This window comes from Simochromis diagramma, unplaced genomic scaffold (assembly GCF_900408965.1).
Source record: "Simochromis diagramma unplaced genomic scaffold, fSimDia1.1 OVJJ01000483.1, whole genome shotgun sequence".
In the NCBI taxonomy this organism is placed as follows: Eukaryota; Metazoa; Chordata; class Actinopteri; order Cichliformes; family Cichlidae; genus Simochromis; species Simochromis diagramma.
This window is the reverse complement of record NW_024386835.1, coordinates 1,424,924-1,442,941: the sequence shown is the minus strand read 5'-3', so window position 1 is coordinate 1,442,941 and position 18,018 is coordinate 1,424,924. Positions and strand designations below refer to the sequence as shown.

At 39.9% G+C, this 18,018-nt stretch overlaps 1 protein-coding gene across 3 annotated transcripts; it reads right to left on the bottom strand.

Annotated features, from left to right (window-relative positions):
• Nucleotides 1-8,971: 8,971 nt before the first annotated feature.
• On the bottom strand, nucleotides 8,972-17,804 carry LOC120731613 (RNA-binding protein 5-like). 3 transcript variants are annotated; one of them, XM_040028709.1, is made up of 24 exons: nucleotides 17,679-17,803; nucleotides 16,608-16,657; nucleotides 16,358-16,526; nucleotides 16,102-16,245; nucleotides 14,987-15,056; nucleotides 14,611-14,684; nucleotides 13,845-13,928; nucleotides 13,693-13,753; nucleotides 13,529-13,594; nucleotides 12,931-13,091; nucleotides 12,731-12,828; nucleotides 12,466-12,553; nucleotides 12,045-12,162; nucleotides 11,859-11,962; nucleotides 11,620-11,740; nucleotides 11,390-11,481; nucleotides 11,086-11,280; nucleotides 10,851-11,000; nucleotides 10,563-10,634; nucleotides 10,296-10,475; nucleotides 10,035-10,109; nucleotides 9,831-9,931; nucleotides 9,576-9,705; nucleotides 8,972-9,394 (listed from the first exon to the last, which is right to left on the bottom strand). In XM_040028709.1, exons 2-24 carry the CDS (start codon nucleotides 16,622-16,624, stop codon nucleotides 9,269-9,271), a joined length of 2,496 nt encoding a protein of 831 aa, XP_039884643.1. In that variant the 5' UTR covers nucleotides 16,625-16,657; nucleotides 17,679-17,803; the 3' UTR covers nucleotides 8,972-9,268. The 3 variants fall into 3 exon arrangements, with proteins under 3 accessions (XP_039884643.1, XP_039884644.1, XP_039884645.1); XM_040028710.1 differs by having other exon boundaries at nucleotides 10,563-10,631; XM_040028711.1 differs by lacking the exons at nucleotides 8,972-9,394; nucleotides 9,576-9,705 and having other exon boundaries at nucleotides 9,908-9,952; nucleotides 17,679-17,804.
• Between the last annotated feature and the right edge of the window lie 214 nt (nucleotides 17,805-18,018).

Below are 18,018 nucleotides of genomic sequence, written 5' to 3'. Positions count from 1 at the left end.
CAACACTTCACATCGGGCTTTGGGGGCTACAGGCATGAGTCAGTGTGTAGGTGTTAAAGCGGATTACATGCCAGCTCAAGTTGATTTACATGAAGAAAGTAAATAAGAAGGAAGAGAAAATATGATCCACATCAAATATGGCAGCAGTCATTCAACTAGATAACTATTTTTACTGCAATTTAAAAGCAGCGATTTCCCTTAAGGATCAATTTATGTAATAAGAAAAAGCTCGCTGACACATTTTAATGCAGAGTTGCTCATTTTGAAGTGCTCAGTGAAGCTTAAATCTTGCATTATTTACATTCCCAGTAAAAGATGAACAAATGCTGATGAACAGAGAAGATGTTGTGGGTAGAACTGACTGTTGTGCCAAAACTTGCTGTACCAAAACGTTGTTTCAGACATCATAGTCCATTTTTAATGTAAAAGAAAAAGAAAAACAGGAAAACACAACAACAACAAAAAGACAATCATCAGTGATGATTAAGCAAATGTTCCAATGTTTCCAGAAGTAGGAGGAATATCTTGTGTTACCTAAAGTAGGTACAGTTAAGAATATTATGACCACATTTTCAGAATTAATTAATCAGCACCTAAATTTTTGCATAAAATTTCTAAGCATGGCATGAAAGGTCATCACAAACATTTGGTTTGCACTTATTTGTCTTGGAAGCTTGAGCAAGATCCTGAATGCATCATTATATGCCACCTGAAGCTCTTTACTGTAAGTGCATGTGCTGTATATAGTGGAGCACATCGGGCTCTAAAAGGAGCTATTGTGGATGCCAGCTTCACATGTTTGTGCATGCAGTGTCGCTGCACGTCGTCATCATCTACAGAAAGAGATCGTTACTGATGATGCGACACGGATATCTAAGAGAGGAACCGTGGTACTGCGTGAGGTGTGTGGTAGGTGTGACAGAGGAGTTCGAGGTGGGGGTTGGACATACATCAGGGATCTATTCTGAGCCCCTTCTTGTTTGCAGCGGTGATGGACAGGTTGGCAGATGAGGTCAGGCAGGAGTCTCCGTGGACTATGATTTTTACTGATGACATTGTGATATGTAGTGAGAGTAGAGAGCAGGTGGATGAGAGCCTGGGGAGGTGGAGGTATGAATTTGCAAGATAAGAGAAATGAAGGTCAGTAGAAGCAAGACAGAATATGTGTGTGAATGAGAGAGAGACAGGTAGAAAAGGTGAAGATGTAAGGAGCAGAGGTAGTGAAGGTGGCAATGGCAAGAACCCAGGAGATGGAGCTGGAGGTAGCAGAGAAGAAGCACATAAATATAGTTTCGTTTTTGTCTGTTATATTTTTTAAACAACCCCCTTCAGATCGTATATGCACAAATCGCTGCCGTGTTTATTTTTAGAACCCAGCTGACTGTCTGTGGTTGATTCATATTCTTGAAGCCCATCTGAACAAATTTGGGCTAAAATCTTTGACAGTACTGAATCCAGAGAAATTGGCATATGCTTTTCTATTTTACCAGTTTTGTATTTGACTATAGGCACATGTAGAATAGTTAACATGGAGTAAGGTAGGAGGATGTGCACTAAAAATCCACCAAAGGAAGTAAAATTGAGATTGTTCTGCTGGCAAACTTGAGATATTCCTTCAGGTGCACATGCTTTGCTCGTTGCCAGTTTCTCAACAGCACAGCACACTTTATCTGGCCTTATACTACCCTCATTGTAAAAACATCATCAACACCAACATCATCATCAAACACATCACTTGCATATGAACTGATATCACAATTTGGAAAGGCATCCATACATGCATAGATACAGATCTGTAGATACATATTATCATAGATCTGTAATCATGTAAATAATCAGTTCAAAACCAGCTGTAAATGTTACATAATGGCCCAGGAAGCTAAAATAATCAAAGAATTTCAGAAGCATTTATCAAGAGGAGACATCTGTCATACCAGAGGACTGCTGTTTGTTGTTCTCTCAAGACTTCAATCATCTGAGAAAGTTTTTACAAAACAAGTTTGTAGAGTGTCCCCTCTTCTACACATGCAAACACATACTTGGGCCACCTGCCCATCCTTCAAAGACCCTGCATTGCAGACAGTGCTCTGCACGACAGAGAAATGTCCATAGCATTATTCCTCTCTGCAGGAGGAATTCCCTGAAAGACAGTCTGTTTTTTTTCCAGGAGGGAGCTGAAACACTGAGGCCCAAACAGGGAACAGGGTCCGTGTGCAAGAATGAAGGCAGCAAACATTAGCAGAGGGGGGATCAAAAATGTGCCTTTCAAATTACCAATACATGATACCAATAAAATGTAACAAATATTTTTGCTCTTTCCAAATCTTTTTTCTTTTAGTATTATGATTTAAAAAGAGATGCAGTTAGAAATTCTGATGTCACACAGACTTTGCTCCAAACCATTCATATGGTCAAGTAATTTCTTAACTTATTACACACAATCCAGCTGCATGTTTGAGAGAATCATTTTAATGATCTAAAGCCTGTGGCAGAGCCAGTGAAAATGAAAGGCTCAGAAGGATGTTTGTTGGGGTGAGTCCCAGAAAATCTTCTGCTGGGATGATCTTTGTGTGATTGAATACCTCATTTCATTAACTTGTTAAACTCCTCAATCGATTGTATCTGGACAACATATTCATCCATTAGCAATGCATCAACACAATGCAGTCATAATATTTGTACAAAATGAATATAACAGATAAAAGGTAAAAGAAGAAGAAGTTACTTTTTCTTAGTTAATAACACTCAGACTCAATATAATATTGTGACGACCCACTGCACCCTGCCTTCCTTTTGGCTCGTGTGTGTCTTGTTTGCAGGCATTGGAGAGGCGGGGTTCCCGTCTACAATCAGTGACACTGGCAGCACCTGGGCCAGCGTGTCAGGACTCTATATAAAAAGCCTTTAGGGCATAGTTTAGGTTGGACTCTGGCTGCGCTAGGGTTGGTTTTTGCTTCTGACACTATTGCACGCATCATCTTCCACTCATCCATTCCTTCACACACTACTGATGGTACTGATTACACACACCACTGTTTGATTTTGACAGTAGGGTTTCTTTTCTGTTTTATTTGTTTTAAAAGAATAAAGCGGCTTGGAACACATTCCTAACCATGTCTGGGGTTTTCTTTGTCATGACCGTACGGCCCGGTTCGTGACAATATCTAAAGAGAGGTTATCAAATCCATTTTGGGGGGGGAAATCCAAAACATTCCCAAGGAAACAAATAATATGAAATAACACATTTTATGAATGCTGCCAAATAAATGTATTAGCTTATTCTAAGCTATTGTGTGGATTAGTGGATTCCTCAGATATTGAATTCAGTTGTGCTTTGTTTGGACAGCTGGCCTGGACACTTGAACAACTTGCCTGCATGAGACGAGCGTGTTAGCAGTGTGGGTTCTTCTGTTTGAAAGTCATTTGTTCTGAGTGTAGTCTTAGATGTCTTTCCTTTTAGATCCCCGAGGAAAGGAACAAAAACACTTCTGCCGTAGACAAACATGACAATGTACAGCATGTCCTGGGGATCTGTGTGGCTTTCCCAACAACCCACCTGACAACATGGCACACAAAGTTTTCCTGTTTAAACTGACAACTCTGCTTTTTCACAGCATTGTTTATTACACACACACGCACACATATAAACAGCAAAGTCTAATGCACCTAATTAAATGGACAAAATGAGTGCCATGCTTTGTTCTCTCGCCAAATCCCACTGACTGACCAGTTCACTATAGCTCTGTTTGCAGTTCTCAATAGTTTTTTGCAACTCAGTCAACAAATGGTAAACATATTTATTATTAATATTTAATATTATAAATGATTTTTGCTACTTCCAAAAGCAGGTCATAAGCATTCAGTTCTTCCACACTGCAACAAACAGAGACCTAGGCTTGAATTATGGACTGTCATTTTTGTAAACTAAATAAAAACATCCATTTTCTAGCCAGGGGGTGAAGCCTGACCCATCTGTCAATGTGCAGAAAGTGGAGTACACCCTGGACCAATCTGCTGAAGGGCAAAAACAAGGAGACAACTATTCATCCCTATGATCAATTCGGAGTCTCAAACTAATCTAACCCCGTGCATTTCTTTAGACGTTGGGAGGAAGCCGAAGAACCCAGAGAAACCCCACAGAGACACAGGGAGAACAAACCCCACACAGAAAGGCCCAAGACTGGACCCCGCCCAGCCTAGGGCCTTCTTCCTGTGAGGTGACAGTGCTAACCAGTATGCCACCCTTGGATTAATAACATATCAGACAAACTTCAAAGAACTGGGCATATTCATAATAAAGCTTACTAATACAAAGATTTGACCTTACTGATGCAGAAAACTCTAAGAAATGTTTAATTTCCACTTACAGACTAAATCCCACAGGTACATAAAGTGAATAACTATTAATAATTTGGAGGATGACTTCTAGGTGGCTTGATACTGGCAGAAATGGGAGAAAATGGCAGAAACACAGAGGTTGGAGAAATGTTTTCCTAATGCTGAAAACCTGTGAGTTAATAAAGTTATAGATCATATCAGGGGTGTCAAACATAGAGAAGAGGCGCCTCTTCTCTATGTTTGACACCTATCCAATGTGCATGGTTTGGAAACTGCAGAGAAAGAAGAAGCTGCAGTTGTGATCTTCATTTATTTTATTTATTTACTTTTTATTCCTTGAAGGCTTGCAAAGTTCATTCATGGACATTCATGTTGGTTTAATTAGTGAAATTTGATTTATTTCCCCTCATAAATATGAATGAATAGCTGAATTATAGAAGGATAAATATGTATAGCTGATTGAAGGATGGTTTCCAATTTATTCAACAGAGAAGCTCATTAATGCAAATAGTTTTCCTAATAAGGCGATATTTGTCTTAATAGAGATTAAATTCAATGATTAACTCTATTAATTTTACTTTTCTGGCATTTTTTTATCCACCAGTAAAGCTTTACACAACATCAGGTCACTCCTAGAGAAGGTCTTTGCTCAGGCTGCACTCGTAAGCTTAGACTGGTTGCCAGAAATGTTTAGCCTGCATTAATACGTCTCTTGGGGTGTTTGTGAATGGACAAGTTGTTGATTCAGTGTAGTATTTTTTGCAAGCTGAGGTTTCACTGTGATAAGATCTCAATCACTTCTCAATGCAAGCCCCTGTGCTCCAGACACTACAGCCTCAGGGGACGATTGCTACACTCAGCATTTGAACAAATATTGACACCCTTACTACACATGCACATAACTTTTGCTCGTGGTGCAACATGCAGCCAACACTGGAGCATCTGTAAGCTAGAGCAAACACTGTAAACCACTAAAACGACGATAGCATCTGTGGGGACTTGGAACACAATCGGTTCAATTCTTGTTTGCTGACAACAAACAAACTGCCTCAAAGCATTCTGAAAGCATTACCCGCTTACAACAAATTATAATATGACAATTTAGGCAAAATAAACAAGCTTCATTCTGCAAAATAATTTAAAAAAATATCTCATGCGAGAGCTCCAAAGTTTAGGCTATATCTGTTTGTTTGCAGTCTAACAGCCACAGTTTTTAAGATATCGTGTTCAAATTTTGTGTGATGGTAGATAACAATAAGAGCTTGAGCTGATTTCACTGTGGTGAACATCGGGTCACGGTCAAGGTCACACAGAATGTCAAAGTCAGTAAAAACTTCTGTTACTCACAATTTTTTAATATGCCGCATTCAAACTTCATAACAATATACTAGGCTGTAGGGGGGCATGAGTACCTAGGCTGGCTAACCATTGTTCGTGTGTGTGTGTGTGTTTGTATTAACATATAACTTGTGTTTGTGGTCCAGTTAAACCCAAATCAGATTATAGAGTCACATTATGAGGACGTGACTTCTTCATCATGGGACCTAAAACCTCAAATGTAAATCTTTATATTATACTATTAAATGTTAAATCTAGGTTTAAAGGAAGGATCTGGGGCTTTGGTTACAGCTAAGGTTAGAACTATTTTTTATTTTACTATAAAGAATATTGCAGCACAGTTTAGGTTTACAAGATTACCAGAAGATTTCTAGAACAAAGTCCTCTGGACAGATCTGGACATAATTAATGCACAGTTCCATATTTGATCAAAATCAAGCACAAACACCTCATAGCAACTGTCAGCACGGTGATGGAGGCGGGGGGTGATTTGGGCTTTTTTTGCAGCCACTGGACATGGGCATGTCTCTGTCCCTAAGTCAATACAAACCTCTCTGTATTTTAGGGTCAGATGTGAGGCAATCTGTCTGACAGCTAAAGCTTGGCTGAAAGTGGGTCATTCAACAGAACAATGAGCCCAAGTACAGACGATGTAAGCCTGAGATAGGGCCTGATACAGTCATAGTAATAATTAATAAACATAATTTTAATAAACACGAGCACAAAAGAGAAGAAGACATCCCTCAATGAGTTGAAACATTAACTTGTAATTTATTCCTGCATACACAATTTTTGTCATTCGTATTGTGTCACTTTGAAAAAAATTCAGGAGGCGCCCCTGCACGAGCTTAAAATTATTTGTCGCTTGGGAGATGAGATATGCCAGCCTTATCCTCACAATTTTATTGAGCACAAATGTGGCGACTGACTGTGTTATGCAAAACAGCTTAGTCAACTGACACAGATTCTGTTAAGCTGAGCCAAAGACATGCTGAAAACTGAGTAGGCATTCACAAGTGTCCCTGTGAGACGGTGAGCACGGTTTGCTCTGCGCTGCAGTATTAATCAGCAGGGAGATCAGTGCTGTCATTCTGCTACTACAGGGTCACTTAATCTGCACTTTTTGGCTGTCAGTCAAGAGGAAACCTGGGAAGATTTGGCATCTTTCCTTTTTGTGCCACATGGTATGACACATGGAATCATCATTGTAGGGATCGTGGAAGAGGATTTAAATTTTGCCTCTAGCTGCACCATTGTGACCTCTGCATTACGAACCAACACCATCTTAATCCTCCTCTCCCATCCCACCCCCATGAACAGCAGTTTGCTGAGGACAACCTCCATGTTACTGCTGAGGCAGACATTGCTATAAACAGATATATAACTGCAATTACTGCATTTCACACCAATTTCAAGTTTTCTTTTTCTGGTTGTTTAATTTATGAATGAATGAAGGAGTTGGCTCTAAAACTGATGCTGACCCCTAGTGATGGGAATGAAAGGGAAGCTTTGTGCAACAGAGCCATCTGCACAGCACATGTAAAACAGCAGTATGGTCTTCCTGTGGATTTTGATGTGGTGAATCCAAATGGTAAATGGCCTGTATTTGTATAGCGCTTTTACTAGTCCCGCCTAGGGACCCCAAAGCGCTTTACACACCCAGTCATCCACCCATTCACACACACATTCACACACTGGTGGAGGCAAGCTACAGTTGTAGCCACAGCTGCCCTGGGGCAGACTGACAGAAGCGAGGCTGCCATATCGCACCATCGGCCCTTCTGGCCAACACCAGTAGGCGGTGGGTGAAGTGTCTTGCCCAAGGACACAACGACCGAGACTGTGCGAGCCGGGGCTCGAACCGGCAACCTTCCGATTACAAGGCGACCTCCCAACTCCAAATACACATAGATGATTAGTTACTGTTTCCATGATTTTTGATATCACATCTAGGTATATTATTTTAGTAGTAGAGTTTTAATCAATTAATAATAATACGGAAGCTTGTTTTTTTCCCAACGTTTTATGGTCATGTTTGTGTCCTAAAGAGCATGCTTTACTTTACGTTACAGATTTCCTGCTGCTATAAAGGTCAAATCAAGAATTAAAGATGGACAGACGTTAGTCAGTCTGGAAATGACATTTACAAATTGAGGAACAGTTTCTGAATGAACACTTCCACTTTTGACTCATTGACTTTTAATCTTAGAACTGATTTGCCGGTATCATGAAAACGAGACACAACCTTTTTAAATTTTAGCATCTCATAAAGTCTCTACTACTTAATCTAATTCTGAAGCACTTTGGCTGTGGACAAAAGCTGATAAGCCACTGCTTGATGATACCCAGAGAAAATCCCAGCGTAGGAATTCAAGACATGAAACACCTTTTATCATTACAGAAGAAACACAAAGTAGCACACATCCTGACATACCACTGTTCTGAAATCAAGATTGACTTAGCTGTTGCTAACTTTGTATGTCATTGTTGAAATTAATAAAACAAAGTTGAAATAAGTAGCACACATCCGTTGTGGTGGAAGAGCAGCCTGTCTTTAGGAATTTTTTTTTTTCTTCCTGTAAATATCAGACATTTACTGAGCCAAACACACATAGCAAAGCATCCTGTGAAGTATTTTAAAAAGACTGGCAAGAAGAGCAAGAGCAGGTGAAACCTGCCAGCCATAAGCCCCTCCAGGAAAGAGGATATTAAGGAAGCCAAAGAGAGTCTGGCAGAAATAATTGGCAAACTGTCCAGTGGTGGTTCAGAGAAATTCACCAGAGCCAGGGATCTGTTTAATACATGTATGCTCATTTCTTTCTCCAAGCTGACACGTTTATGGTCTCTTCTCATATGTTTATAGGAACGCAGATTGATGGTTCTTTATAGAAATGTTGAGGGTTTTTTTAGGACGGTGTTACCCTGTGAATCACAGAGAGGATTGTAGAAATAAAAGATGAACTTTGCACAACAGGAAGATCACCATTTGTCTTGTATATACTTTGACAGCTCAATAAAGCCCCAATACATCCAACTCCTACATAAATTCTTGACCATGCAGGGATTAACAACACACAGTTAAAAATAAAAGTGCAGTAGCTGATGTTAAAGTGGTAAAATTAACTCCAAATCGACTAAGAGTCTGTGTCTAGCATTTACACCTGAGCATAGTAATTGTCAAATCAATGTGGGACTAATAGGTGAGAGGAGCTGACTACACCACTGCAGATGCAAACATGACAAGAATAACCCTCATTGATCAGGAGAAAAAAAAAAAAAAAAAATTCACACAAGACCTTGTGGGCACATTGTGCAGGTTTATTTAATCACACTGACTCTTAGAGGTTCTCACAAAACAAAGCTTCAGAGGTTCTACATAATTTTTATGTACAAACAATATACAAAATGTGCATGTAAAGTGCACTGAAAACAAACAAATCTAGCTTTAAAAAGCTAAATTTTTCCTAAACGAACAAGACAAACTCCAGTTAAAAGTTTGTACAGGTGGAAAAATCTCCTGTATGTTATGTGCTCAAATCCTTTGTCCACATGATAAAGATTTCAGAGCACAGCGCACACTTTTCTCCACAGTTCACTCCATCTCTGTGAAGCGTGCAAACATGGCTTTACGCACAGCATCCTTGTAGGTGTCAGATGGTGAGAGTTCATATGAGCTTCCTTTAATGCCCAGACCGGTGCCTTTGGTCCTCAATGAAGCCTGTTAGGAAAAGCAAAGACGATTATAAGAGATGACATATTAGACACAGGTGCCCCTCAGGCAGCAGTGCTAATTGCTATGTGGGTAGAAATTAGCACGTTGGCGCGCAGATTCCATCTGTTAAGAGGATCTGGCCAGCAGACATGGGGTAGTTTGGAAGACAAAAAAAAAGTCTGCTCACCGAGATGGGAACGGTGATGCCTTGTTGGTGACGTCCCAGACCTTTGCCTTCCTGCCAGCCCATCGCTTGCAACATCTTGCTCCCGATATTATCACTTGTTAAACCGTCTTTAGTGGGCTGCTCAAAGTTTCTGATGATGGTGAATTACAGGTGTTAAAAAGGTCCAATTCACATAAAAATAATGAGAAGAAGGAGAAGATATTACTAAAAGTTTTCATAGACTGTTTGCTGTGAGATTAAACTCCTCCCACTTACACTGTTGGGCTTGGTGCTTTGTAAAATTTCTTTTTAGGTGCAGGAGGTTCAGGAATACCATACTTCTCCCTTCTTTCTGCAGCTCTATCTCTGTATTTCAGCTGTTAAAAATCACAAGAAAACTTATGTTCTCATTCAAATTTCTTTCTTTTTTCTTTTTTTAAAATAACAGAGACAGAAAGATGACATTGTGATGCAAAATACCTCAGCCTCCTTCCTCTCCAGCTCTTCCAGCTCCGTTTCTGAAAGCTTAGCTCTTCTTTCAATCTCCAAGTTTTTCTAAAAGAATTAAAAGTAATTTTATGGGCGAAACACGAGAACAAAATAATCACTGGCACGAATAAATGCAACCTCCATTTCCTGTGAGGTACAGCATGTGAGCTCCATTTTGCTTTGAACAGATGGCGCAGCCCAGAATATTCATAGCTGCTTGCACATTAAACACCCGCTGTTTGCCATCCTCACCTTGTGTAGGTCAGAGAGCTGCTGGTGACGCAGCAGAGCGTCTTTGGTGGGGAACTGCCGCCGACACAGCAGACACACCATCCTCTTCCAGTCGGTCATTTTCCCCTCCTCATCGGCTGCTCGGTCTGAGCCGTTGTCATCTGGGTCGCTATCCCCATTGTAGGCAGCGACCAAATCACTCTAACATGAAAACAGACAAAAGGAAAAGTGTTAAAGGATTTATTTTTACTAATAAACAGGAGAAACAGCTGCAAAGTTACAACAAACCTTAGACGAAATCTCATCCTCAAGCTTGATTTGTTCAGTCATGAGGGACGGCATCTCAAAGCTTCCGATCTGCTGAAAGGAACCAAATGAAGCCCACGAGTAAAGACCCACAACATATATAATCTCATGATTAAAAGATATTCAGTGACTCGTGACGATAGAAGGAAAATGTACTTTCTAAATATAATATTCCAAATCAGTGTGCTTCTCCAGTTAGAACCTACCCGTACACCACTGCACTGATCCAAAGCACATCATATTTATTCTTAATAGTTACTGTTACACTACCTTCTTCTCGAAGAGGGAGAAACCTGCATCTGCAGCAGCAGACTCTTTTCTGTCTTCATCCTTAAAAGATCCTAACCCTTGGGCAGTACTCTTAATGCTTTCTTTTTGCTTATTTAAGCTTTTTGCCCAACGCTCCATGTCCTTTGCAATCTGCAATTTAATAATGCCAAAAACATTACTTCAAAGACGACCTAACAGCTATTAACAGGATCAACATCTTCAGAGCAGCACTTACCTGTTGTGCGGACTTGTTTTTGGGCTTTTCTTTCTTCTCTTTGGCCTCTTTACCGCCTGTGGTTAAAGAGATGGCTGCAGAGCTCGCTGTGGACGCTTGTTCTGTGTTTGTGCCGGATTCACTCAGTGCAGGGATGTACGCCTGCTTCTCGTTGTCCCAGTAAAGGTACTGCTGAGTCTCTGAGTTGTAGTAGTACTATTGATGACAAGCAGAAGACAAAAAAAATGTGAACAGTGTATTTAAAATAAATACATATGCTGCATGGCATGGGTTCTGCACATGCAATAAGATCAAGTGCACATACTTGGCTGCCAGGATCATAGTACAGGCCAGTCTGTGGATCGTAATAGTAACCTGAAGACTCATCGTATTGGTACATGGAGGTGTCAGGAACAGCTACAAATAAAAAAACAAAACAAAAACATTGAAATAGAGGCAGATATGAAGCAAAGCCTTTTTTCTATCTTCAGTTTTATCATCATCATCTCCATCACTCACACACAGAGGAGTATTTCTGCAGCTAACTCCTCTCACCTGTTGTGTTAGCAGTCGGTCCGGCACAGATCGTTGCTACAACAGTGGAAGAGGCTGGTGTTGTGAGTGATGTGGTGCAAACACTAGCAGCCTGTTGGGCTGCAACAGCTAGTGGATGTGTCTGAGAGGTAGGAGAGGGGGGAAAAAACCCTGATGAACATTTGGATTCAACACAGACAGAAATCACATTCGAGTAGCATTTTTTCACCCCAAAGACGCCACATTAATACACTTCCTACCTGAACAGCAGGCTGACTGATTATGATGGGGTGGTAGACCTGAGCTGCCTGGGATATGACCACAGCTGTAGATGCGGGGATCACAGACGCCATTCCTGGAGCCGCTGGGGAGAGTGATGATGAAGTCAAGAATCTCAGCCTCGGAATAAAACCACCCCAAATTTTTGCGAGTGATTCCTTGTTTACCTCCAAGTAATCCATCTCCAACGACAGGAACCAGTCCTTCAGGCTGCTGTGGCCACACGTTTGCATAACTCTCTGGAAAAGCGATCTGATCTGAAGTTGCACCTGAGCTTTGCTGCAACTGAAAAGACAAAACAGATAAGTGACGTCAGAAACAAAATAAAGCAACCCAAAGTAGAGCAACTGTATCAGCATAATGCAAATAAATTAGTTAAGTCAATAAATCCTTTCCTGGATTTTGATGTTAGGCTCCACTAATCAAGTATTGTTTTAATTGACAATAAGATATAAGAGTCCATGTAATTTTAATCAGTTCTTAATATCGACAGTATCACTGATTTGTAGCTTTTTGGTCCATTTCTTTAAATCCCTCAAGCCATAGAAGCTCACGTTTTCTACTTAGACATGGTACAGTCTATGGTACCTGACTGGATGACCACTGAGCAGCAGCAATGGCTGTGCTGGCAACAGAGAGAGCGCTGGCTCTGATCCCCTCAGGCGGCACTGAGTCTCTGGGAAAAGAATTATGTGTAAATTAAATATAAGCTAATGCAGAATGAAAATAAGACCCCGATTTGTATTTTATTATATTCTAGGATCTCAAAAGGTATGCACAGTATATGATGAATATATGACGAATATAAAACAGGCTGTCTAAATATATGTTATGTATGTGCGGAATTACTCACTTTCTAGCACTTTTGGCAAAATCCACGCCGACAGTTTTCCCATCCAGTTTCAGAGGTGGCTGAAGGCTCTGGAGAATGGTGAGCAGCTGAGAAGCCTCCTGTAGAAAGACATAAAGCCACACTGTCTCGACACCTCCGCTAGAAACACACCAACGTACACTATAAAGTCATACTGACTGCTGAAAAATAAAGCTACGCACCAGCGGGGATGAAAGCTGGACAAAGGCGAAGCCTCGGTTCTGTCCCGTTTGCTTGTCTTTGATGAGGCGGACGTTGTTGGTGGACAGGTTGGCGTACGGTGCCAGTAAGTTCAAAATTCCATCAACAGTAGAGAGAGAGGCAATGTTCCTCAAAATGATCGCTGTGAACAAAGAGAAAAGTCATCAATAAATGTATTTATTTGCCACAGTATTCATTTAGCTATTTTAATGTCTTCCCCATTCTTTAATATCTAATTATATTACTACATATTTATTACTTGATAGTATTACTTTCAGAAAGATCATCTAAGCGCTTCAGTTTTTCAGTAATCTCCCAACTAAAAGCAGGCGTTTGCTCCTGACACTGATCAGCAAAAAGCTGACCTCATGACATCCCACTCATTCACATGAAAAAGCACAAGTTGCCCCAAAAAAGTGGAAATTAATTACTATTAATTTAAAAAGAAATACAGAGAATACATAAAACATGATTATTAAATAAAATCTAATAACATAAAGATGATTACATTTATACCAAATACATTTTTTGTTTTGCACCCTTTCTGTCATCGATGAAAAACAAAACAAAAACACTTACTGTCTCCACTGTATTCTCCTGGCTGTTGAGACTCGACATTTAAACCATTTACACCAGTAGAGTCACCTACAAAGAGCAATGCCAAAAAACACCAGGCAGGATATATAATGAACTGCTCGTTCTCACAGAGAGACAAAAAACTCATCTTAAGGGGGAAAACTCACCAACTTTTGACGCGCCACACCTGAAACACTTCAGCCTCTTCCGAAAATTGTACAGACCACACTGCAACAACCATCGATTGTGTATTTTTGTTACAATAAGCAAAAAGAAAAAAAGAGAAATATTGCGGGATAAGTTCAAAGATAACACTCACAGCGTTGCAAAGCCAGTTTTCAAACTTCTGTTTCCTGTTGCTGTAATGCACTGCGATGGTTTTCCCCTGGATCACCAACTTGTTCTGTGAAATAAAATAAAGACAAACAAACAACAGTTACACCAAAATACGACACGTCTGAGCCAAAGAGGCAAGTGCTGAGATCCCGGTGCTACCCCACCCAATGAGTGAGAGCAGAGGGAACAGGAAAGAGTGGCTAGGTTTTAACTTGTTGCTTAGATGGGGGTGTCTCAAGGACAAAAAAAAAGGAGCAGAGACGGAAAGTTCAGAGAATGAGGGATTGAGTTCAAAAAGAGATTTCTAAGTGTTTGGGACCGGAGTGCTGCCAGCCCGTCCACATCTCACTCCAGTCTTCGGATATTAAATGGAGATGAGAAACTATCAAAGTGACAGAGCTGGAGCAGAATGTGCAAAAAACCCCGGGGCAGTCGGTACTAAACAAGTCCACTTGCTAACAGGAAGCAAACTCTCCCTCTTTTGTAAGCTTTAAGAGAATAAACCAAACAAATGTGCATTTTTACAGTGGTGTTCACAGAAAACAAAAATTCAATAATGCTGCTATGAAGTATCACCAGATGTGAGATATCTGAAATACTACATCTCAGATATCACAGATCTATGATCAAGATTTTTTGGCTAAATACAAACAAATTGGGCTTTTTGTAAAGTGCCATCATTACTGTACTGGTTAATTTGGGTTCTAATCTCCAAGAATATTTCTAGACTTGGTGATTGTTGAAGCAACCTGATTGGTCTCCATCCATCGGGTAGAATCTTGCAAGTGATAAAACTCCACGAAGGCGAAACCTCGGCTTATACCTAGAGACAGCATTCAAATATAGACGGGAGGCGTGTTAGTCAGAATGCTTTGGTGCAAAATTCAAAGTTACAATGGGCTTGCACGGCGGCGGGGATGTTTACAACATCATGATGGTAGAATTTACATACCCTTAACTTCTTACCTGTCCATGTCATCAAATCAGAATTTCTATATGACACAAAGAACCCTACGACAATATTTAATTTTCTTTTTCCAGGGGTTGTAATAAAGTAGGAAAGATGGGTTTAAAGATCAAGCGCGGAAAGGAACGAGGAACGTTCCTCTGAAGAGTATCGCTCACCTGTCCTTTTCTTCATCAAACGTACATCCACAGGCTGTGGTCCCTGTAGCTGCTCCAGAGCTGTACGCATCTGCAAAACAGAAGCAGACGTGAGACTCATCAGAACACAGATCTTCTTCCTACTTACTGTTTCCTTACTTAAAACCATCTTTCTGGAAACTGGTTGTGAACCATGAGGTACATGTTCCCAATTTAGAATAACCAGTTAACCTAAGCCCAATAACTGTATGTCTTTGGACTGTGGGAGTAAAAAGTACCTGAAGTACCCATAAAGAACCCACGCAGACTCATCATGAAAATGAATATCATGGTAATTTTGGGCTTTTAAATATTTTTTGGACTCTTCTTTTTCCAGGGTCCCAACCAATTAATTTAAATAAATTTTAGCAATTCTGCCAAGAAAATCGGTCAAATATTGTTGGAATTATAACAGAAGCTTGTTGATGGCTTTCAGAAGTGTCTGGTGGAAGTGACATCTAGTGAAAATCTAAAAGAAATTCAAACTTGTGCACCAAAGTCGTGTATAAAGTTATTCAAAATGTGTGCTTTACAATCATTCCACCCTGGATGTTATCGGCTCAGCCCAGCATATCCTATCACAATCCAACATCATACAGACTTTTTACTAATGAGCAGGTAGTTTACAGACTTACTAATGTCTGCGCTGGGAATGTGTGTTCTCACTTTCACCTGTGTCAAGTGATGCCTGGTAAAGTTTAGGGCAGTTTTTAATCTATTATTTGACACATTGTTGACATATTTGACATATTGTTGTACTTACCAACAAGACACTATTTTTTTTTCTTTTTCCCAGTGTATATTAATTATGACAGATGTCAATCCCCCTCTCCAAAATGCTCAGATTAACACCTGGATAATTCCATATAGGGAAGGGAAAGATGGCAAGGTGCACAGGTGTACACACACACACAAAGGTCGTGAAGTGTTGCTGATTTCTGTGCCAAAGTTTTACACCCATCCTGTGACAGTTTACAGCTTTGAACTTCTTGCAAGAGATTCCTTACAACTCATGAAAAAGTTATATGATATACAGTTTGGTGTGTTTTTTCCTTTAAAAAGCATGAATGCCACTGAATGGCGAACTGTGAGCTTACATCATCCTCTGTGACGTGGACAGGGAGCCCCCTCAGCATAATCGTTTTGCTCTCCTCCTCCTCCTCCATTTTGTAGTCCTGCTCTGGATATTCACCATCATATTCATCATCAGATCTGCTGCTGCTGCGTCGTTTTCGGCTCCTCTGTAAGAGAAAAAATATATAATAATGTAATGTTTAACTTCAAAAACAACAAATTCAGTGTCACTCTGATCAAGACGTACTTCAAGCCGCAAAGGAATTCTTCTCCACTTACCTCTGGGCTGTCTTGGTCCCTGCGTTCATCACAGTAGTCTTTGTACCTATCATGGACCCAGCGTCGATCATAATCCTTTTCCACATCTCTGCTTCGTTTTCCATAGCACTCTGGATCGTGTTTGCGCATATCAGCACCATATCTTCCAGTACGTTCGCTACGACTAATCCTGCAAAAGCACCAGAGACTTAAATATATGAGCACATGTTCAACGTGTTCCTGAACATCACAAGGATTATGTGGACCTCACCTTCTATCAGTTCCCATGGTTTAGTACAGGACAAGCGTTTGTGAACAATTCTGTGGAAAGATTTGGAAAAAAAAAATATTATTAGTACTAACTGTTACTAACCATTTCAATCAATGTTTCGTGCAGTGGTGTTCTTTACCTCTAACAGATCATGGTTCAGTGAGGATATATTACTAGTTTTTCCATTAAAAAAAAAGGAATATTAAAACTTTTTGTAATGTACATATAACTTACATAAAAATAATATCGTTTTTCATGACTATGATTTTTTTTTCCAATTAATTATACATTTTGATTTTTTCCCCATAGAGTGTAATAACAGTTGTCAGCTTGTCTCTCTCATTTATCACATCACATTCTGGTGAAAATATTAAGTCTCCAGAGACACTGTGGACCAAATATATGTCACTGCGTTACACAGACTGTGGATGGAGTTTGCTCACGGGAACAGAAACGTTTGCCGTCAAAAGATATAACACAACCCTCATTCTCGCACTTTACATATGCGGTCAATAGGCTAGATAGTTTGTGTGTGTCTGTTTGACATAAAATATGTCTCACAATTGCAAAGAAACACATACTATTTGATACTTCTAACCACTTTAACGTTCACTTGTAACATAATAAAACAAACGTGTAATATGTTCATTACACGTATTACAGCTAAGCAGAAGTAGTTCCATATTTAAAAAATATATTAGTAATTATTCCACTGTAAAATGGGTCAATTGACCAGCAACATAAGAGGATTAAGTAACTGGCGTTACGTAACATGAGTTGAGCTACGCTAAAGATGAAAGGCAGCCAGAGATGTCACAGGCCTGATCTTACTCATAACTGCAGAAACACAAAGCATATAATATGGAGATTAACTGAGGACATTAATTGTGTAATTATATAAAACAGGCTGATTTTGTACCTTGCTTACAGGCGCTAACACAGCAAGGTCACTTTAGGGCTCGCTGTATGCTTGATTGATACGTCTCATGGATGCTGTAGCAAAACGTAAGCTTTACATAAATAAATAACCGGAAGCAGATATAAAATGCAGTTTTTGTCAGTTTTACATACCGTTTTAATAAATCACCTCCCTACACACGATGACAGCCTGATACTCAAAACCTTTCTAGAAGCTTTTCCACTTGTTCCGGTCTGTAGCGACAAGAGTCTTCTTCGCTTTGACTTCACCTTTTAAGAGCATTAAAAAGCATTTAAGTGAGCATTACCGCCACCTACTGGTTATGATCCTTTACAACAAGGTGTCCCCTAATGCGGTGCATTAAAACAGTAAAATCGGTTTCTTTTTTTGTTTGTTTGGGTTTTTTGTTTTTTGCATACTTACATGTTTCAGATCAGCAAAAAACAAACAAACAAAAAAAGAATCTGACAAACCAGAGTAAACACAAAATAC

Bases quoted from the DNA above. Each gene is read 5' to 3' on its own strand.
- LOC120731613 (XM_040028709.1), bottom strand. The intron at 13,754-13,844 runs GTGAGTGTTATC...TGGTTGTTGCAG, and splicing joins AAAACTGGCTTTGCAACGCT to TGTGGTCTGTACAATTTTCG. The intron at 11,281-11,389 runs GTATGTGCACTT...TGTCATCAATAG, and splicing joins ACTATGATCCTGGCAGCCAA to TACTACTACAACTCAGAGAC.